The sequence below is a fragment of the Corythoichthys intestinalis genome, chromosome 8, assembly GCF_030265065.1.
Source record: "Corythoichthys intestinalis isolate RoL2023-P3 chromosome 8, ASM3026506v1, whole genome shotgun sequence".
Lineage (NCBI taxonomy): Eukaryota > Metazoa > Chordata > Actinopteri > Syngnathiformes > Syngnathidae > Corythoichthys > Corythoichthys intestinalis.
Genome location: NC_080402.1, coordinates 33118712 through 33141725, shown reverse-complemented (window position 1 = coordinate 33141725; position 23014 = coordinate 33118712). Strand labels below are relative to the sequence as shown.

Genomic DNA, 23014 nt, shown 5'->3' with positions numbered 1-23014 from the left:
GAATTGGACATATAGCGCCATCAAAGTTAAAGTTAAATGAGTGCCCTGTAAGGGTTAAAAGAAAGAGATAATTCGTCCATGAAATGGTTAAAACTAATAAAAATGCTATTAAAAAAAAAAAAAACACTGAATTTCTTTAGAAAAAAAATATATATATATAACTTGTATAAATATGAAATCATGTATGTAAATGAAGTGGTTATATGAATAGTAATCAAATAACACACATTAGTGTTGATGTGGCGATGTGTCTTTAAAGGATGGAACCTAGTGTGTGACATCATGAGTTTAGGCTCAGTGGGGTTCCTCCCTTGTTCCAGCAGGCGCGTCTGCTGCCAGTATTTGTGTGTTTGACTCTTTCTCCAGTTCAATAAATGTCTGAAAGTGCATTGGCAATTACTGCTCTCCTTTCCCATTTTGTTGTCAGTTTACTCAAGCAGCAGCTTATGTAAACCTTGCTTAAAAATCAAACTCTTAACACCAACAAAGCAAAAAAAAAACTGAACACCCGCGGCACCTTGACCTCTGAGTTAAAAATTGTAAAATGAAATGAATCTTGTGAGCTGGATTTGAGTATTTGTCTCCAACCTAAATTGAATTAAGATGCTTCATACTTTCTATCTGAAGCTCACTTGTACCACACATTTTGGCTCTCTTATAATTCGGTATGCCTCGGGGCATACAAAGTAGGGCTAAGGGGATGCAGTGACCCACAGCAGCCACACTGATCCTCCCCTCCCCATTATTATTCCGTGACCTGACCCACATTTGTGTCCCACAGGCGCTTGCCGGGTTCAAGCATGGGACCTGCATGTGGGTTCGACATCTCCGAGCGTTCGTCAGTAAATCTTCCCCCACGTGATATGCAGGCTCACTGCCCGGAGAGAGTCTTCCTTGTCAAAGCAGTCACACTGAATCATCTAAAGAACTTTAGTGCCAAATATATTTTCCCTGTGCTTAATCGCATTCAAATTTCTGCAGATTCACTTAATGATTTTTTATTTTTAATCACAATTATATCGCAGATTTTTCGCTATATCGCAGAATTTTGCAGGCACTATTGTAAACACTGACATGTTACTGATAAATCATGTTGTACAAACTAAAACTTTGGGCTATCTTTGTCCTTTACAGTCTCCTTCCTCCTCGCTACATTCGCACTGAATTATTTCTATAGGGAGTTTTGCCTGTAACTGCAGTAATATTAGTCTGTGTAGAAAAAAATGAATGCAATGCGATGTGTCAAAGTAGATTTTGCTTTGACCTTTTGGTTTTCACACCAACATCAGTGACACTCTGATGAAAGCAGAAGTAGTTGCCGAAACATGTCAGGTAAATAAAACAACCTAAAACAATTGTCTGGGATAAAAGAAAAAAATCAACTACTCTATGAGTGTAGACAAAATGTACTCAGTGCAACTAAGTCGATTGTCATTGATATTAAAAAAAAAAAAAAAAGTCCTCTTTTCTAGTGTTGTAAATAAAATTATTGACAATTATTACGTATAAGAGCATCTTAAACTGTAGTCGAGGTTTTTATGGGTGACTATGCCGCAGTGCATGTGGGCTGGTTATGTGCAAGGATGGAGGTGTGAAGCCTTGGAGGTCTGTGTAGGCATCAAATACTTATGTATAATGTTTTAAATGAAACAAACATATTTCTGAAGAAATCTTTTCCATATATTGTCACAATAATTGTGAAAAAATATAATTGCAAAGACAAATTCAGGGAATATTCAGTTACTTTTACACATGTCAATGAAGTTTATAAAAACAAAAAATCGTATGCTGCCGGACAGCTGTGTGTCGTCCCTTCAAAGCAGTAGAAATTGGTTGAATTGCGATTGTAAAGCATCATTTTGTTTGCAAGCAGCTCTTTGAAAATGTTTCCTTTTAAAAATCAAATAGATTTATTTATAATTATTCAGTTTAATTTGAAATGTACCGTAGTAATTGATGACAGACATCTGGGATTACTTTTAATGTGGCTTTGGTCAGTTATTGTTCATTTTTGCTCAAGATGTTGATGGCAATAATTGAGAGTTGCAACTGGTTGAAAGACTTCCATGCTAGGGCCGATTCAAACCCAATTATACAAATATAATTTTCCTATTTTCAGTATCACAGTAGAGTCCTTTAAATATCAAACTGGTGAGAATTAATAATTGGAGTTTGTGACTAAATCTTAGACCTTTTCCCCCTTAAAGGCTATTGTCGTTTTGAGCTTTCTAGCAGAAGTGATCCTCCAAAAACATATACTAATACTTTGTGTCTTCATTGTAGGTGCCCAAGTAAGGAGGGGTGCTTCTCGTAACCGCCAACAATGTCACAGAGGAGTGGGCAAGAGGACCCAGAGCGTTACCTCTTTGTGGATCGCGCCGTGGTCTACAACCCAGCCTCGCAGGCGGATTGGACCGCTAAGAGGCTGGTATGGGTCCCGTCGGAGCGCCACGGCTTTGAGGCGGCCAGCATTCGTGAAGAACGCGGTGAAGAGGTGTTCGTGGAGCTGGCGGAGAATGGGAAGAAGGCCTCAGTCAACAAAGATGACATCCAAAAGATGAACCCGCCAAAGTTCAGCAAGGTGGAGGACATGGCCGAGCTCACTTGCCTCAATGAAGCTTCCGTACTACACAACCTCAAGGACCGTTACTACTCAGGTCTCATTTATGTAAGTAGTTTTGTCCTACAGAGGTTGCAAATGACTTGCTTTTTATTGACCTCCAATTTTGGCCTGGAGGGATGGGTGATATCTATGCTTATGAATGTTTGGATAAGAATTAGTGTGTGCCTGTGCTTTACTGGTTTCACGTTCAATAAATGGCAACAACAATATAAAATACAGGCAGTATAGTTAGTAAATAATGTATAAAACATTTATGATAAAAAAGAGACATATTACTGAGGTAATAATTGTATTTAAACACTTGTAGTCAATAGATTTAAAAAAAAAAAAATTTTTTTTTAAACAGTAAGTACAGCAGTAGCTGAGCATGTCATCTTGCGTGGAACAATGTATTCCTATTCTGCTGTGCAATTTAGAGTGGTATAAAAAGTATCTAAACCTTTCGAATTTCTCACATTTCTGCACAAAATCAACAGCAAATGTGGTCTGATCAATGTCAAAATCACACAGATGTAAAAACTGTCTGCTTTCACTCAAACCATCCAAACATTTATAGGTTTTCATATTTTAATGAGGATAGAATGCAAACAGTGACAGAAGGGGGAAAATAAGTAAGTGAATCCTCTACCTCAGGAGACTTAAAGAGCAATTGTGAAACCAATTTTTACCAAACAATTTAAGTCGGGTATGTGCCCAATCACTGATGAGTTGTTTAAAGCTGCCCTGCCCACTATAAAACACACCTGGTAAGAATTGTCTTGATGAGAAGCATTGTCTGATGTGCATCATGGCTCGGTCAAAAGAGCTGTCTGAAGACCTGCAATCAAGGATTGTTGATTTGTACAAAGCTGGGAAAGGATACAAAACAATCTGTAAAAGTCTGGATGTTCATCAATCTACAGTCAGAGAAGTTGTCAACAAATGGAGAGAGTTTGGCACTGTTGCTTCTCTCCCAAGGATTGGCCATTCACCAAAGATGAAACCAAGAGCTCAGCGCGGAATACTCAGAGAGGTAAAAAAGAACCCTAGGGTGTCAGTCCAATATCTCTGTGCATCAACTATATGTAAAACTATGGCCAAGAGTGGTGTTCATGGGAGGACTCCACAGAGGAGGTCACTGCTGTCTAAAAAAAAATCATGCACGTTTAATGTTCGCAAAAAGGCACTTGGACACTCCATAGAAGTTTTGGCAAAATATTTTGTGAACTGATGAAACCAAAGTTGAATTGTTTAGGAGTAACACACAACGTCATGACAGAGGAAAAATGGAACAGCTCACCATCATCAACACTTCATCCCCACCGTGAAGCATGGTGGAGGGAGCTTGGGCCTTGAAATCATTAATGGAAGAATGAATTCAAAAGTTTATCAGGATGCTTAGCAGGGAAAACCTGGGCCCGTCTGTCAGACAGTTGAAACTAAAAAGAGGATGGATGCTGCAACAAGACAATGATCCAAAACACAGAAGTAAATCAACTTCAGAATGGTTTCAGAAGAACAAAATACACGTTCTGGAGTGGCCAAGTTAAAGTTCAGACTTGAAACCCATTGAGATGCTGTGGCATGACCTAGAGACAGCGATTCATGCCAGACATCCCAGGAATCTGACTGAACTACAGCAGTTTTGTTGAGAAGAATGGGCCAAGATTAGTCCTGATTGATATGCCGGACAGATCTGCAGCTACAGAAAGCCTCTGGTTGATTATATTGCTGCCGAAGGGGGGCCACGAAATATCAAAAGTGATGGTTCACTTACTTACTTTTCCCCCTTCTGTCATTGTTTGCATACCATCCTCATTAAAATATGAAAACATATAAATGTTTGGATGGTTTTAGTAAAAGCAGACTTTTTTTTCATCTGTGTGATTTTGACAAAGATCAGATCACATTTGATGATGATTTTATGCAGAAATGTGAGAAATTCCAAAAGGTTCAGATACTTTTTCATACCACTGTAGTTCATGTGTTGCTGTTTTTAATTTCGAAACTGAATTTTGGGACTTTTGTTGAACAGATGACCCCCTGTCAATAAACTTCTGCAGCTCCAAATATTCAAAACTACACAGTACATACCATTGAGACTGCGTTTCTTTGAATGCACTGATACCATTTTTCTTCCCTGAGAGTACAAGTACTTATGGGCATTTAAATACCAATACTGTTGATACTGATACTTAATAATGCCATTACAACTTCCAGATTCGATTGAAATTGATCAAATATTGTTTGTTTGTTTGTTTTCTTGGAATATTTACCCAAATATAACACGAAAACACTAATAGAATAATTCGAAACAAAAGCAGATTTAATCATGGTCACCTCCTTCATTTATATTTACAAAGTGTACCAGAGCACAGTTCTCGCAGCTGTTACATGACTACTAGTACAAACATGAATAGCAGCTCCAATAAGAGTAAGCAAGCAATAAATAAAGGACGTAGAGGTTAAGAAACAAAACAAACAAAAGATATGCAAGATGCATGGAGTTACTTTCGGCACTTTCATCTGCGCAGCACACACAACTGCAGAATAGTTCGGTACAAAAATGATTCACTTCAGGATGCAAAATGTGTCATTAAAGATGACAGGCCACACTTAAACCTCATGAGAATCATTGAATGCTTTTATAATCAAATTGCACAATTGAATACAAAACATGAAAAAGATATGAACACCCAGTTTTCATCTATTCCTGACCATCAAGAAACATGACTCACCACGCTATGAATGCGGGGCTGGTGCAACTCTGCTCCCTTGTCGGTGGACAAGTTCATCCTCTATTTAGCACAGTGTAATTTGCATTCTCCTGATAGGGCAATTATCCATGTCCTTAAAATATTCCCATGTACACAGCTCACATGGTTCCTAACTGAAATGTGCTGTATGTCAGGCTGGTGATTTAGAATCAGTGTGTACAATAATGGATTTCACAATACCCAGTTTTTTTTGCTGCATTCCTACTTTTTAGCTGACAAATTTTCCAAATGGCTCACACAAAGCACCCAAATAAAAACACCAGCAATGCAAAAATGTCAACTTTGTTGCATCTCCTCTTTGCTGGATCTCTCTATTACTTTGTATGCATGAAGTAGGGTACTCGCATTACAAAGTAGTTGTATAAAGACACAGGTCTCAAACTCAATGTCTTGGGGCCAGATCTTGCCTGCCGCATTATTAGTGTGGCCTGTAAAAGCAAATCGTGCATCCAATTCATGTTTCTTGCTAAAATGACAAAATTGCCCCTTGTTGTCTCTTAAAAAGTAAGATTGCAAGAGTTTTTTGTTACAAATCCCCTTTTAAAATGAAATTGAAAAAATATCACTGATTTATCTGATTTTAAAGCCAGGTATCAATTCGTTTTGTATGTGTTTACATTACAATCATATTGATGTTAACGTTTTTAATCAGTATCTCACATAGGAAGAAATATAAATAGACAATCTGTTCAAACTTGAATTAACTAACTGACTGCCATTGATGGTGATAGATATCCAATCCATTTGAACAGGAAGGTTTACGTACGTCCTACAGATTGAAGTACAGATTAATTTATATTGTCTTATTTTAAGGAAATGTAAGTCAATGTCACAATACATTGTATTCAAGTACTTTTTTGTAGGCTCAATATGTTTTTTTTTCTTACTGAGACTATTCAGATGCCTGGTGGGATTACAAACAGTGCACCAGCTCCCTATTGGTGCATTCGAAATTCCACAATTGATTGCTTTTTTTATGACTGTTTGTTACATTTGGAATGTTGAGCTGTACACCTTTAACATTAGAATTCTTAGCCACTTACTTGACATTTTGTAATCATTTCTTCCTAGCACCTCGCTAACAGCCAACAATCTGTCCAATTTCATACTGCCTTTTATGTCCATTACGCACTATGCCCATTCTGGATTCCTGAGATTTACTGTAAAGCAAGAATAGCTGGAGTCAAAAATTTGTAAACAACTGATTCAAATTAAACCGGTAAGCATGCCCTCATCCATCCTTAAATTTCAAATTGAAGTCTCGTCATGGACTAATAAGCTCTCCTTGACCATTGAGAGAAAACTGAGGCTCTGTTGCAAAGCATTTAACATTTCACTGAGATTTAGTTGTACATTCCCTGAGTGCTTAGGGTCATTCAAACTAAAAAGTTCTGGTGATACTGGTGAACCAAGATGTGTATTGTTGCCTAATTAAAATATTATAAATCTAGAATTGTTCAGCATAATGTATTTGTAGTTGTGGGAGGGGGCGGTATTTTACTGGCTAGTGTCCAGTCATTGCTGCCCATCTAGGCAGTCAACCTCGTGCCTTCAGAGGCCCGCTAATCCTGCAATTACCTCCTGGGGTCCACAGTCAAGGGCAGCAAGCTGAGTCATTCCCGTCTCCCCACTACCCGTGGCCCATGCTGTGTCTGTAGCAGTGATCTGTCTGTCTGGCGCTGTGCCCACTGTATGGGGTCCATCAAGGGGTTTCTGTGGCTCACAATACAGTATGTACAGGGAATTTACTCAATGCCAGCTAAAAAGGTTTGAATTTTTGCATGATTAGTTATGAACAGTTATTTATTTTTACACATCACAAGTAAAATACTGTGACTTTTGTACAGATCCAAAAATTCTATGCCGTACTGTACAGTGCTACAATTATTTAGGGATAATGCATTAGAGGGTGTGTTGGATGCCCAAACCCATGAAAGATCATGCCAAACAATCAAAAACTATTTAGGTAACTTCAAAATTGAGCCATTGCTTGTGGGCAGCAATCTGTTTACCATACAGATTAGATGCAGATTTTTTTTATCTTCTTCTTACAGTATCATGACACATACTGTATCTGAGCTATGAATTTAGTTCACTGGAATTTGTCAAATGAGAAGAGAGATCTTTATTCCTACAGATCCAGGAGTATTCACATGAAAAAAAAAATAAAAACAATTTACATAATTTCCACACACTATTTACACACATGGATTAACCCTACTCAAGATTATGTGTTTACATTATGTAGCTGCACTGGCTGTGATTACCGTGCCAAATTCACCATCGGATTTTGGTCACTAATTAATAAAACTATGTATCCCTCCCATATATAGTATATATGGGAGGGATAATTTATCTCCACTTAAACAAAATGCCTACTGCATACAGGTATTTTACATGTATATATTGGTACAAGGTGCAATCTTGTGTGTACTTTGGGTTCTGATGAAGGGAAATATATTGATTTTTGTGCAGCGTCATTGCCCACTTATTCCACAGTATAAACGGACTACGTTCATATAAAAATAACATCAAACACAGTTTTGTATTTAAATTGACTAAAGTTTCTCTGTGCTTTTTTTAATAGACATATTCTGGCCTCTTCTGCGTAGTCATAAATCCCTACAAAAACCTCCCCATCTACTCAGAGAACATAGTGGAAATGTACAGAGGCAAGAAAAGGCATGAGATGCCCCCTCACATCTATGCCATCTCAGAATCTGCTTACAGATGCATGTTACAAGGTAAGTGAGCTGCATTCCATTTCCATAGCAAACTACTTTTTTTTGTAAAATAGCCAATAAACTAGGATTATTTTATACCATCTGCTTTCCATACAGTATTTGACAACCCCGCACATAATGTGATTATAACTTTAAATGATGTCACAATCGTTGGACTAAAATGACTTTTAAAAAGAAATCTCTTTGATATGATTAACATTTGCTGGTTTTCACTCACAAAAAGCATCATATTTCTGCTAACCGCTTTGCACATGTACGGTACATGCACGTTAAACATCATGTTGATCAAGAGAGTATGTTGGTTAGGTAGGCCAAAAACTATGCAACTACTTTAGACTCCACTCAAATCTGTTATTTTAGATTAAGTCTGTATATACCATGGTGATTCAAAATACCTAAAAATAACCTTATTGATTGTGTCATGTCAGCCCAAACTTGTGACTGAAATCCTTTATTCTGAATTGTATTCTTCAAGCATCTTTGTAGTTGGCAAACCTCCCAACTCTTTGAGTGAACAGTGACCGAATGGGCACAGACCAACCAGAAATAGAGGGTGACCCCATTGTGCTCAACAATAAGCCCTTTGTACAACCGGGATGGTTTTCGAATGATGGTGGTGACAAATTTGACAGCTTGTCAGGCCTTTCGAGGCAAAACAAAATGATCTTTTTTAATTTAATTCTTTTCTGTCTGTTCAGGGATTCGGGCTAGTGTTGTTTTTTTCCTAGAAGGACAATGGCCCATAACCTGGAATTTTAGGGACACAAAATAAAAATATAGGGTGCAAACTGTATATCAATTTGCCAATATTCAGATTTCCTCTCATTTTCACTATAGTACTAATATAAAATTTACACTTCACAACAAATATGGACATGTGGTTGAACTGTTAAGCATCTTCTAGTATTATCAACAAATTTCACATTCCTGCCATGTTGTGGGTATTGACAGCAACATTATTTATTTCATTGAATTTGTTTGCCTGAAATGGCTGTACAGTACTAAATGTTTAACATTTTATTTCCACCATTAATGTGTGTTGTCAATGCTTCTATCTTTAGACCATTGCTCTGAAGCTTCATTGAGATATTGGAAGCAACCAGGAATAGATTATTAATATCAGTATGAATAGGATGGCTCGGCCATCTGCAGTCATGCTCTGCAATGTCGGAAGCTCCAGCAAAAGAGTTCATTGTGGCAACATTAGGTCAGCATATTTAATGTAAAATGATTGTGGCAACATTAAGTCAGCATATCTAATGTAAAATGAAATAAGCATAGTAATAGTGGAATTTACATTATATTATTAGGGCTCACTTTTGTCCTCTGGAGACTTCAGTTTCTGCATCTTAATTGTGTCTGTGGAATCTTGGATTAAGGATTTGCTTTTTTTATACATTGATGATGTCATGACTGTTTCCTCTAGGCCCACCGGATTTTTAAATAGCGCAAATAAAATATTTTATCCCTTCGTTATTATCACACAGTCTGCTCAAATGTCATATTTCATAGTGGGAGCAAGGACGGAAACACTTTAACACACCACTATTCCAAGTTCCAACCCATTTCCAGTTGTATTCAGTGTTGTGTTTGGAGAGAAAAAAGAGGTTTGTAGGTTGGAGATTAGTGGATGCCAGCTGCTCTGTGTGGTAGCCCAGAGCATCTCAACAACCTGATTAATATGAGTGATGATCCGTTTTGATAGTAAAACACAAGTGGTTTCTGTTAAAGATGGTCAGAAAGTCATTAAGAAATTGCACACTACAACACTTAAATAATGGGCCTCTTAGAGATTAAAGTCAGAAAATTAAGTTTTTGTAACTTGAATTTTATTTGATTAATTAGTATGATTGTGTTTCGACTGCAACATTGTTTGCAATATCAACAATTGGGGTAGGAACCTCAGGGCATGTCACGATATACCATTCATGATGCAAGGATCATGATAACGATTATCTGTCACGCCAGGGGGAAGGTTCTGTCCTGTCTAAGTTTATTGTTGTGTCTGTTCCTGTTTTATTTTGAAGGCTCACCCTCCTGTTTTCACCACTCATCATTCCTGCTGCCTCACCTGTCTCTGATTGTGTATACGTATTGTTGTCACCTGTGTGCCGTTCTTCATGTGCTTAAATTGTTTGTCACTCCCTAGTCTCGTGCCAAAGTGTCTTCGCTCTTTTTTTGCCACAGATATTCTACATTGTAAGTTTGTTTATAGTGTTCTGCCTCAGTTTGTTGTTATGTTGTGCCTCCTGCCTAGTTCTTTGTTGTAGTAACTTACTCCAGTGCATTTTGCCTGGCTTCCTTGTTTCTCGTTTGTATCATTTTGTTTTTCCTTAATTTTTTTTCTCCTTTTGGAGTTTCCTCATTTGCTCCCGCCTCTGAGCATTTGTGTTAATAAAGACTGAATTCTGCGTCTTAGTCCGCTCCATTTCGTCTTCAGTGTGGCATTATTCATTATTATTGTTATTATTCAACGATTATCGATACCAGGGTCAGAAAATCAATCTACGATACTATTAAAACAGTGCACTTTTTTTGTGCAACGTTGCTGTAAAATACAAATCTACTGCACAACCTTTGACTCGAAAGAGGGAACAAACCACAAAACAAAATGGATTACACAGTTCAAGTCCAATAATGTAAATATCATCAGCAATTATGTAATTTAAATAATGCATATAAACATATACATATTATGGGTGTGTGTGTGTGGGGGGGGGTGTATATAATATATATATATAAAGCTCTAGTTCAAAGTGGAAATTAGATTTTGGTTCACTAACTCCGGATGATGCCCTGCAAGTGGATGAGTGGTTTTTACACTGTGCCTTATTTTTGTTAGACAGTTCTTGCATACATCAAAGCCCCTGTCCAGTTTAGTGCCTTTATTAATTGTGTAAAATCCAAAGTCTATCCACACATGTGATTTGTAGGCTGCCAGTGCATCTTAAACTTATGTCTCTCACTTGTTCCTCTGCCATTCTCCCTCAACTGCTGTTTTTCAACCCATGTCGTGTATCTTGTTCTCTACACAATTTCTGCGCAATTCACCGTGACTCAGACACCCCCAGCAGGCTGCCAAGGAGTTACTCAACAAACAAGCCTGAATTAACAGCTTACAGCATCCGTAGAATGGCCACCATACGTCAAATAAAAGCAGTGGTACCTCTACATACGAAGTTAATTAATTCCAGGACCTTGTTTGTAAGTCAAAATGGTCGTATGTCGAGCAGGATTTTCCCATAAGAATACATTATAATTCCATGAATTTGTTCCACAGCCCGAAACCTACACTAAATTCCTAATAAATATTGATGTTACCATTGCAAATATAAATTACAAAGAGAAAAACAAATACATTACGAATAAAAATCGTAATAATAATATAACAATAGCAATAATATCAATACCTGTAATAATGTAACAAACCGGGTTCTAATGTGGCGAATGTGTTTTTGTGTGGTGTACCTGAACGCATCACTTGGCAGACTGGACAGAGTGAACCTTTTTTAGTTTCATTTTGTTTACTTGCTGCGGGGGACATTAGGCACAAGTTCATGGAATAAATGGTTAGAAACCTGACGAAGCTGGCGATTTCTTTGGCGATGTTGCCACAATAATAATTGCCACCTTAAATTATAACGACCGGCGAATGGAGGAGGCCCGTCATAGACCGTCTACGGCTGTATTGTTGAGCAAGCCATATCACGGATGCGCACCCCACGCTGATATTTTTCTATCATATCTATCTTTATGTCAGTGTTAACGGTAAGCATCACCTTTTTTCCTTTTTTTTCACCACCTGCACTAACATTGTTGGAACCCATGTGGATTTCTCTGACAAGAAAATCTGCCATGCGTCCGTCCTGCGGGAAAACAAAGAAACTGCGGTGCTCTCATAGATCGCCGTATTTAGAGCATGTCGTCGGATGTAGAAACAAATGGCGAGTCAAAATTTGTCAGATGTCGAAAAGATCGTGTGTCGAAGCGATCGTATGTTGAGGTACCACTGTATCGATACTTGGCGGGAGCAAATCGATAATCTATCGGGTTGCAAATTATTGTGATATTTACCTGTTGAGATATTGTAACACTCTTAATCAAAAATGCCTATTAATATTAAAAAAATTTTTGCAAATACCGTAATGGAATTCTGTTATTTGCCAACAGGAGTCTGTTTGGCAATGCCACCAATGCCTTGATGGGCTGTTTAATGAGGTGTTATCTAACACAAACTGAGTGTGTAAGCAAAACAGTAAAACTTAATGCACATCTGTTGTTGATTAGTGCTCTTATTTTTCACCAATTTTTTTTTTTTTTTTTTACTCTAAAGGAGCTTTGTACGTTTAAAAAAAGCGTGTTAAAAGATATTATGTCTAGAGTTATTGGTTTCTCTCAAAGTCGAGCAGTCTTTGAAGGGTCTCGAGGTACAGTAGTGAAAACGGGGGTCTTTGTTACAGTAAGAAAACCCCCCTCCTTGACTCTTCCTGCTTTATAATCTGAGACTGAGGTTGTTGTCTGTCAACATCCATCTTCAGGCTGGTTTATGCTTCTGTGGCAGACCTATGCCGTCAAGGCAGGGCAGACCCGATTTACGACCCTCCACCGTAGCCTGACGTGCACCTTCACAAAATCCTGACGTCTTGACGTGACACTAATGGACTGTGATTATTCCGCTCGGAATGTTGTTTCCGGTTCAGCGCAAAAGCACCGCCATTTACAAACATTCTTGCTCTACACTCAAAAATGGACCAAGCCTCCGAGAGGATCATCAAAGAGGTCGCAAGTACGTCCACTTGTACAATGTTTCGTCAAGGCATTATAAAGATTGCCAAATGGCAAGCAATTCGTAGAAGGAGATTGCTAAAAATAAATAAAAATACGGGGCTGGAGGTCAGCGAATGCATAAAAAATTAGAAGAACCTCAGAGACAAGTATGTGTGTGTGTTCGGAAGCGAATGACAACATTAAGCGGTGACCCAGCTGGCCAGAAACTGCCAGCTTTTTATCACTTACACTCTTACAAGTACAGTAGCTACTGTAGCTTCTAGATTTAAAAAAAAAAAAAAAAAAAATTGAATAATTGACCTTCTTGTGGTAATATCCACCAACGCCAGACTTTATGCAGTCACTACATTGGTTGCTCATGTACTCACGAATAACCTGCAAATAAGTTCATGATTGACTTCCCACTTCTTTCACAACAGAGTGAAACCCCAGAAAAACATGATCTCTTCAGCTGTTTGGAAAAATGTGACTTTAAACGTGAGAAACACATTGATTGCTAATAACAATGTTTTGTGTGTGTTTGTTAGCAATAGTTGTTGAATGTTTGCATTAACTTTCTTATACAAATGATTGATTGAAGTTACGCTGCTTTTATCAAACCATGACTTTTGTTTGTGTGGATTACAATGGCCTTTCGGTTAAATCGGTTGTTTTGTATACTTGTATTGTTTAGAAGTGTGCTGTGAGCTGTAACCTTGCATAAATACAAATTGCGTACTGCTCATCATGCACATTGAAAATCCATTCCATTCTTTGTACCTTCTCATTAGGTGCTGGAATCTACCATGGCTAGACTAGGGCATGAGGCAGGGCACACCTTGAACTGGTTGTCAGCCAATTACAGGGAATATATACACTCACCGGCCACTTTATTAGGTACACCATACTAGTAACGGGTTAGACCCCCTTTTGCCTTCAGAACTGCCTCAATTCTTCATGGCATAGATTCAACAAGGTGCTGGAAGCATTCCTCAGAGAGTTTGGTCCATATTGACATGATGGCATCACACAGTTGGTGCCGATTTGTCGGCTGCACATCCATGATGCGAATCTCCCAAAGATGCTCTATTGGATTGAGATCTGGTGACTGTGGAGGCCATTTGAGTACAGTGAACTCATTGTTATGTTCAAGAAAGCAGTCTGAGATGATTCCAGCTTTATGACATGGCGCATTATCCTGCTGAAAGTAGCCATCAGAAGTTGGGTACATTGTGGTCATAAAGGGATGGACATGGTCAACAACAATACTCAGGTAGGCTGTGGCGTTCCAACGATGCTCAATTGGTACCAAGGGGCCCAAAGAGTGCCAAGAAAATATTCCCCACACCATTACACCACCACCACCTGCCTGAACCGTTGATACAAGGCCGGATGGATCCATGCTTTCATGTTGTTGACGCCAAATTCTGACCCTACCATCCGAATGTCGTAGCAGAAATCGAGACTCATCAGACCAGGCAACATTTTTCCAATCTTCTATTATCCAATTTCGATGAGCTTGTGCAAATTGTAGCCTCAGTTTCCTGTTCTTAGCTAAAAGGAGTGGCACCCGGCGTGGTCTTCTGCTGCTGTAGCACATCTGCCTCAAAGTTCGACGTACTGTGCGTTCAGAGATGCTCTTCTGCCTACCTTGGTTGTAACGGGTTGTTATTTGAGTCACTGTTGCCTTTCTATCAGCTCGGACCAGTCTGGCCATTCTCCTCTGACCTCTGGCATCAACAAGGCAATTCCGCCCACAGAACTGCCGCTCACTGGATATTTTTTCTTTTTCGGACCATTCTCTGTAAACCGTAGAGATGGTTTTCCGTGAAAATCCCAGTAGATCAGCAGTTTCTGAAATACTCAGACCAGCCCTTCTGGCACCAACAACCATACCACGTTCAAAGTCACTCAAATCGCCTTTCTTCCCCATACTGATGCTCGGTTTGAACTGCTGGAGATTGAGGAATGCTTCCAGCACCTTGTTGAATCTATGCCACGAAGAATTGAGGCAGTTCTGAAGGCAAAAGGGGGTCCGACCCGTTACTAGCATGGTGTACCTAATAAAGTGGCCGGTGAGTGTATAAAGAGCATAGAGGAGCATTCACATTTCTATTCAGTTTCCAATTAACCTAGCATTCATGTTTTTGGAATGTTGGGGGCGGGGCAGTAGTACTCAGAGAAAACGTGCGAAGGAGGGAGGCTACAGCCCAGATTTGAACCTGCAACCTTAGAACTGTAAGCCCGTTCGTGTTAACTAGTTATCCACCATGCCACCTGCAACGAAGGTGCTTAGTATATACAGTAATAATATCAATGCCATTCACATCAATGATAAACAAAATGTATTTATCTTTGTTTCAATTGTTGGCCTAATGGGAAAGGAATCATCAAATTTGATTTTTTTTTTCAATTATAAATGGGTTAATCTCAGCCAGGCCAATTAATCATACCCTACTACAGTATTTTCTCCTCTTTAGTTGGTTTTGTCTGCTGTGAGTGGCAAGGAGGAATTGGAGGTAATGTTATCCAAATATGTCTTCATGGTCACCTCGTCAGTGACTTATTTTCCTTTCTCCAGTCAGTTCTTGGCTACCTAACTCCCTGTCAGACGTGATTTGTTATCAATATTTTCATTAAGCAGATATGTTTTTTCAGTTTGCATGATTACCTTGATTGAAATTTTAAATATTATTGTGAAAATTCCTCTTAAAATAGGTTTCCCTATTAGATTCCGTAGCCATCTCCTAAAAAAATTCCACATTTGAAAGCAAATACTGAAGACCTCTGCTGCATATGTTTCCATTTTTAAAACTGTGGCTGACACACACCAGCTCAACTCTACTGACACCAGCGCTTTTTGTCATTTTCCTCCTGCAGTAAATTATTTTAATCGATTCACCTCTCTGACTTTTAAAACACTGTTGACATCCATGTCAATTGACTGATCCAGTCCCTTATTTCCAGTAATAAGTGTTTCCTGATATGTGGAAGATGTGCTACGATGCGAATCCATGACATTGAAACTTTCAGGGTCCTTACTGGTATGCAAGCAATAATTAGCGATCAAAATATACACTCAACTCAATAGAATACTTAAAAGAAAGAGCAAAATCAGATGTAGCTTTTTGTGCTGTTTAAATTAAGTCATGTTATAGTTTTGATATTTGTTAACACATACATGTTACTTTCTTTGGGTGAAAGCTAATAATTTTCAGGTAGTGTATACTGTACATAAATACAAAATCAATCATTTTTTTCCCCATGTATGATTTTTATCTTTTTGTTTCTTTTTCTCTTGACGTATCTGCAACAGTTTGATGGCTTAACCGCTCCCTTAGACAGGTGCCTGTTTATATTAAGCAATTACTAGTGATTGTCATTCACTGCTATTGACGAGTATACTGCGCCGGCATCAGCAGAGAGAGGGTAGAGCTAAAGCTACCGTGGCGCTGATTTCACTAATGTGTCACCTCGTTGAATCTTACCTATTGGTGGCTAAATTTGCTTCCCCGCAAATGCAGGCAGTTTTTTAAACTTCTGCACTATTTAACTGCAATCATGATTTAGCAAAATTTTCAATTCTCTTTTATTAAAAAAAAAATTTGCTCTGTTTTACCTCGTCATTGGGTATATCCCGATGCTGATTTTTTACTTCCGATCGTATCCGATTTTTTTCAAGATATGTGTTGTCGATCCATAACCCATATTTTAAGAACAGTAAAAATAATGCAAAAATATAATGCAACTAGTAAATGATAAATCATATTTTTTTTGTATCTGCTGGTACCGGATAAATAAATGCTCTGTTACAAATATTATACGATGTTATGTTACTATGATTAATTTCCAAAGAGAAGTAACGTTACCCTACTGGTTTGATTTACAGCAGCCAGAATCGCGATAGTGCTGAAAACACTGGAATACTGGATCGGATCCGATCATGTGACCAAATGTGCTACTGTCCAATACTCCAAAAATAGCCTTATTGGGAGCTGATACTGGTACTGAGTATCAGATGGGAAATCGAAAAACCACTTGTCACTTGTGGCTTTTGGAGGGGTATTGTTAAGTGCTGTAGCCTTAAGCGACTCATATGAACCTGGCACAGTCGCCTAATCATTTGCAGCCCACAAACTCACCTTATGACCATTATACTAAAATTTAGTGTGAGTGTTTTTTTTTTTTTTTTTTTTTTTTTTTTTGACTCGATTGCAAAGATTTCGAGATTATGAAAGAGAAACGACACGATTCCCATTTCTACTGCGTCTGCAGTAAGTCTGACAAACAGGAGCTACATAACTGAGTGGTCATAGTGTGCTGCTTCAGATGCAACATAGTTAAAAAGGGTTGTTGAAACAGCAACATACTGCTTTTGTTCTTTTTTTATTTTACTGTACTTGTATTTCTACTAATTCTTAAAATGGTAATTCTTATTTGTGTTTTTCACTGATTTCGAAATGTCATCTCGTGTCGTGTGTGAAACTCTAAAACCATGTCCCATTCTAACACAAACCATTTACCCAGTTGACTTTTCTGATACTACCTTAAACTCCTGCTTTTCCCTACTCAATGTTAATGCTCAAATGTACTGAACAGTGTCTGAGAAATTCAAACTTGGCTGTATAAGTCATTGGTTGGCTTATCATTTTTCCTTGATATATCCCTGCTCTGATGTTTCACTACGAACAACCTTCTGTAACCATCTGATTTATACTATGGATAAATTTAAGAGGAACATGGTGGCTTATGCTGAAGATTATTTACTTTGACAGGACAGAGGTGGAACCTGGTGTTGGATCAGAAAGTCTTTCTCATCTCCTCAAGATTAAAACGGTTTTAAAAGGAATTGTACTGTACAGGTCCTAGGTCACATTATGAAATACCTGGGTAAATCCTCATCATCTGATTGGTTTTTGCTCTCAATCATTCGGCCCATTGCACATGGGTTCCATAGATGTCATCAATCAAGCAATTTGGATCCATTCACTGTGCACTTTTGGACCCATATGTTTTGAGCCATTGCAAGGATGACCGGAGCTACGTTTGTTCACGCACGTTCACCGATGTTCACAACTACGATATATGGACTATCTCCGATAAGAATGCTGATGTGAGCAATAACAATCAAGTATTGACAGACCGTACACTGAGAACTACCTATGCATTAGCAGCTACAGTATATGCTGTATGTAGCTAGCTGGCTTAGTGTCATATACTGTTAAACAAATAATGAATGTGTTTTCATTTGTGCAATGGAAAGAATATTTAATCTGGGGAAAGATAATATGCTAGTCTTCGCCTTGTTGAATTGTTCACTTAGTCTTCCACCTCACTAAATATTCACTCATAAACATTCATCATTTGTATAATATTGTTGGGGGGGTCTGTTGTGCTCTCATTGGTGTGATGCATGGACTTGTTAAAGTACCACTGTGAAGCTTTCACAATGTATCTGTTTTCTTGCAAACTCTGGTATTGGGAAAAGTTCAAATACTATAGGTGAGAGTGTGGTCGCACCCCCTTGTCACAGAATTTAACTGCAGGAAGTTCCCAGTCAACGCCAGGAAATCCAGATTGTCCCTGATTATTCTTCCAGCTGTGTCCTCATACAGATTCCTTTCCACATAGTCTGCACTTTACCTCTGTCAATCTGCCAGTGTCAAGCTGTCACTGCTTCAACATCTCCATAATATGTGACATATACACACAACTCCGTGAAAGTGTTTTTCAAATCAATCCTGCTTAAATTGAGTTCATGCCAGCCAGTGAAATCCCTCGAAGGTTCCACTACTCTTTCTGCCAACCATTTCTGCTTCTGTAATTATGTCTAACTCATAACTTCAGTTGAGTCACTCACTGCGCATTAGAAAATGTGGATAAGACAATCCTTTTATGATGTTTATGGAGGTCAAGCAAGAATTTCCATTGAATGTGACCAATGTGAGTCAAGGGATTCCCTCCCCCATCTAATCTTTGTGCTACTCAGTTAGCCATTTTGAATATTAAAAAAAAAAAAAAAAAAAATCTTCACTCTGATGTGGTATTCTTCTTAAAAATTGAAGAAATGACCTCACAAAGTGGCCTGGAGGGGATTGCCAGATATTTCAGGGTACAGCATCTATTTGATAGCCTTTCGCGAAATATTAAATATTTCATTAAATAAACATTTTTTTTTTTGTCACTGTCTGAAGAAATACAGTTTGAAGAAAAATGGTATATGCTTTCAAGCTGTTCCTTATCTCTTTGGGGGGAAAAAATATATACTGTGCTTATTTCATTCATGCGACTGTTCTGAATGTGACTTTCCAGTAGTCTTATCTCACTTGTGCAGTTGTTTGGCTTCATAGTGCCACTCCGAAGGGCCATTTTAACGGACACCTATGAAGTTTTCCTTCTTTAAAACATATTTACTTTATAATAAAATTTGTAATAATTTGTAAAACCTCTGACATCCCTCAATTCTGAAAACTGCAGGTTAGACTTTACACAGACTGTTGTAATTGTTAATGCCCTCAGTCTAAGTGCCAATGACAAAAGCATGAAAGACAGACAGCTGAGGTTGACTTATCCTTGTATTTTGCTCTTTGTTTACCACAGATCGAGAGGACCAGTCCATTCTTTGCACGTGAGTCCACTACGGTTTATACACTTTATCTTACGGAATAAAACTAGAACAATTATGTACATGAACACAGATGAATTTGAAAGTAGCAGCCATATAATTAGTGAAATCAGCCAGTGTCACACAAGTTCCTGTTGCCTCAGGTGCCTTTGACACTGACTAGACTGTTTTTCCTTGAAGGAAAAACATTTTTTAAATTTTTGTCACAAAGCCCTCTGGCCTTTTTACAATCAAGATCGTACAGATGACAGGAATGAAGATTGATAAAATTTCAGTTATCAAGACCTGAACCATGCCACAGCCCTGCTCTTCAAATAGAGGCGTCTTATTTTGTCCTACCATTTTTACATCGACCGCAAATACCAAACTGTAGTTGCTTTTCGACCAACTCAGATTTTTCCAGCCAACATTTGTTTTCCAACATTTTGCATCAGACAAAAATCTCACAATCTGTGAGAAATTGAGTTTTACAAACCAGTGGTGCTTATTACAAACACTAATGAGAATTTATTGTTTTCACATTTTAATTTTGTCGTCATCGGTTGCATTATGTGTCCAACCATATTATAAAGGTTTTTCTGAAGTAGAAATATATACATTATATTCAAGAAATGGTTACATGTGGAATGTCACACTTAATACTTTTACTCTTAATAAGTGATGCCTTGAGATTAATCCCTCCACTGTTACCTTTGCTTCAACTGTATTTATATCGACACCCATTCTCTCTCACCCTTTAGAGTCCAACTTTTTTGTGCATTCTTGGCATGTGCTAATTTGCAGTTACATTAAAACCCCAGACATGCTTAAAATCTCAGCTGTCCCTCAATTCAAACATTTTTAAGGGTTTACAGGATTGAAGAGACTTTGCTTCCTGTTTTTTTTTTTTGTACGTGAGCTTGACATTTATTTTACTACAACTTGCTTAGACTAATACATCAAGTTCATAGAGAAGTGTTTCGTTTTTGTTTTTGCTATTTTTATTGTTAAGAGGAGTTTTGCTTCGTTGTTATTCTTTGTAAAGCAGAGCTGAGATGGCATAGTTTGGTAGTTCATTCCAGCATGGGAGATTTGCAAAGCTTGATCTGAGCTTTATCTAATTACTTTTGTTTCACACACAGCGGAGAGTCAGGAGCTGGCAAGACTGAGAACACAAAGAAGGTCATCCAGTACCTAGCACATGTTGCCTCCTCCCACAAAGGAAGGAAAGATCACAACATTCCTGTGAGTATTACTTGAGCAATGTTCTATTAAAGAAAGCTAAACAATTTAAATCGATATACACATAAGTAAGTGATATACATACAGAGATTGCTATTGGGTTCAGATTTTCTTATCGTGAATGAGTTAACCCCCAATGGCCAGGGGCCAATGCTTGCATTCTAACACTTTGCAATTTGTTTATTTGTAACAAACAGCCAGAATCTCCTAAACCAATGAAGCTGCAGGCAAGTCTCTATTTTCATTATGCACCTTTATTTCATTTATTCGCATGCAACACTCAAACAATCTTTCATTATATTGGTCAAATACTCTTAAACATCAGTCAACACTTAGCTGGAGGAAAATAATCAGTTTTGGAATCAAAACAACCATTGAATCCAGTTGGACAACTTTGAAACATGGAATTTCTTGTTCATTTTGTTTTTTACTCTCAGACACAAAATGCAGTTGTAAGTACAGTACTTCTATATAAGATGGCATGTACTTTTAAAATTCCATTATTGTGTCTCATGTACATACAGTCTATTGTCTATGTGAATGTACCAATATGTAGTTATATACTTGACTACCTGTCTTTATTTGTTGTTGTTAATGCTGTTATCATATGTACGTTTTTAAGTATTTTATTGGTTTCTTTTCCAACCAATATTCAAAAACATTTCAAGTTGACCGTCCAAAACACCAACAATACTTTAGGTTATTGAAGTCTGCAAAGCTAGTAAGGCCATATTCTCTTTTGTTATTTTCACTATAATTCATTTGGTTTCCAAGAATGTTAGGTTGTTTAAAACATGACGTTGATGTAAATTTTGACTCTACGTGATGATAACACTTGAATACCCCCATGTCCTACAGAGTGGAGGCCTCTTTTATGTGAGTAGAAAGTAGCTTTTCACCTGCTTACCTTGCTTAAAATAAAAGATGGGATTGGGTATACCAGCTCTGCTTCCACCACACTTTGCTTAGAAAGGCTATTAACACTTTAATATTTGGTCTTCGGCTGGTCTATAGGTGCTTTTCATCCACATCCATTCACTTGCGGTGGTTGTCCTTTATTTCCAGCACAGCATGAAACTGTACTTGTGCTCACTAAATGAGTGGAATTTTCGGCTCACAGCAGCTACTTTATATACGTACTCGATGGCTCTTACAGCATTAATCAATCATGTTTAAAGTGGAACCTCAAAAGTCTAATTGTTTAATATTTTTTTAATTACTGGTTAACTTATTTTCACATTTTGATGACTCTAGAGAAGCACTTTTTATGCTTCCTGATTTGTCATTAAAGTTTTGAAAGTGTTGAAATGTGGACTTGTATAGAGATTAGAATATTAAAATGAATTATTTCCCATGCTAAAATCTGTAAGAATTTTCTCGGTTTCACTATATTTTTTAATCAATTTGATTTTTAACTTTTAGTTGTTCGCTGCGTCGTCTAAGATTTAATTGTATAAATGTCGCTGCTGCATTGTTGAATGCAGCGGTGCCTTGATTTTGCCCATCACTGTAACCATACATCGTCTAATGGTACAAGAAGGCACACTCATTCACCACTGTACTTGGTCATTCTTTGAAAAACCTTTTCGCCCCCAAATAAAATGTTAAGTGTTTTTTTTTTTTTTTTTTTTTTTAATCAATACATATCAATAAACTGTACTCAGCCATGCTCTGACAGGCAAACAAATTTGGTTTATAGTACAATATGTACCTATCATTGGAAAGGAAAGCTGACATAAACGTGGACCTTTATTTAGGACTCTCTAAGGTTAGATCACTGTGGGAGCAAGACTTTCTTGATCGCCGTTGTTTCCTATAGATGAATCTAGCTAACTACTCACATCAACTTGGTCTTGAGCAGATTTAACTATTTTTAACCATTTTCAGTGAGTTGACTTCTACTTGCTCTTCAAATAAGTGAACATTTATTGTGACCTACGGAGCAGATGTTTGACCACGGAGTACACATCCTCAACTGGAAAGCTTTAGTGGAGCAGTTTTACTGATCCTCTTTGACTCTTCTCAATCTGTCCAGTCTTCTTTATGACATGCCAAAAGTGGCTGTGCTGCAGTCAGGTACAAAGTTGTAGTTTAGACAGAGATATGCAAAAAAATTATTGAATAATAAAAACCTCAAAAGGAATGGCTGTACAATTCAGTAGCATCTGCACAACAATTGGAGTCACTTATGGGTGGCTGTGCCAATTAACAGATACATCACTAACTCCCATGCATCAGAAATGTGGGTCAGCTAAAGTGGACCCCCTCCGGCTTAATA

At 37.9% G+C, this 23014-nt stretch overlaps 1 protein-coding gene across 7 annotated transcripts in view; it reads left to right on the top strand.

Moving 5' to 3' along the window:
- Positions 1-23014, top strand: part of LOC130920055 (myosin-10) — a 69006-nt gene that overhangs the window by 967 nt on the left and 45025 nt on the right. For 2 of the 7 annotated variants that reach the window (XM_057842890.1, XM_057842893.1), the window contains exons 2-7: positions 2284-2668; positions 7967-8123; positions 19491-19518; positions 20637-20739; positions 20934-20963; positions 21595-21612. In XM_057842890.1, coding sequence (XP_057698873.1) covers positions 2324-2668; positions 7967-8123; positions 19491-19518; positions 20637-20739; positions 20934-20963; positions 21595-21612 — 681 coding nt within the window. In that variant the 5' untranslated portion in view covers positions 2284-2323. Of the gene's footprint in view, positions 1-2283; positions 2669-7966; positions 8124-19490; positions 19519-20636; positions 20740-20933; positions 20964-21122; positions 21189-21594; positions 21613-23014 lie in introns of those variants that run through there. The other 5 variants (XM_057842891.1, XM_057842894.1, XM_057842892.1 and 2 more) reach the window with 3 other exon arrangements.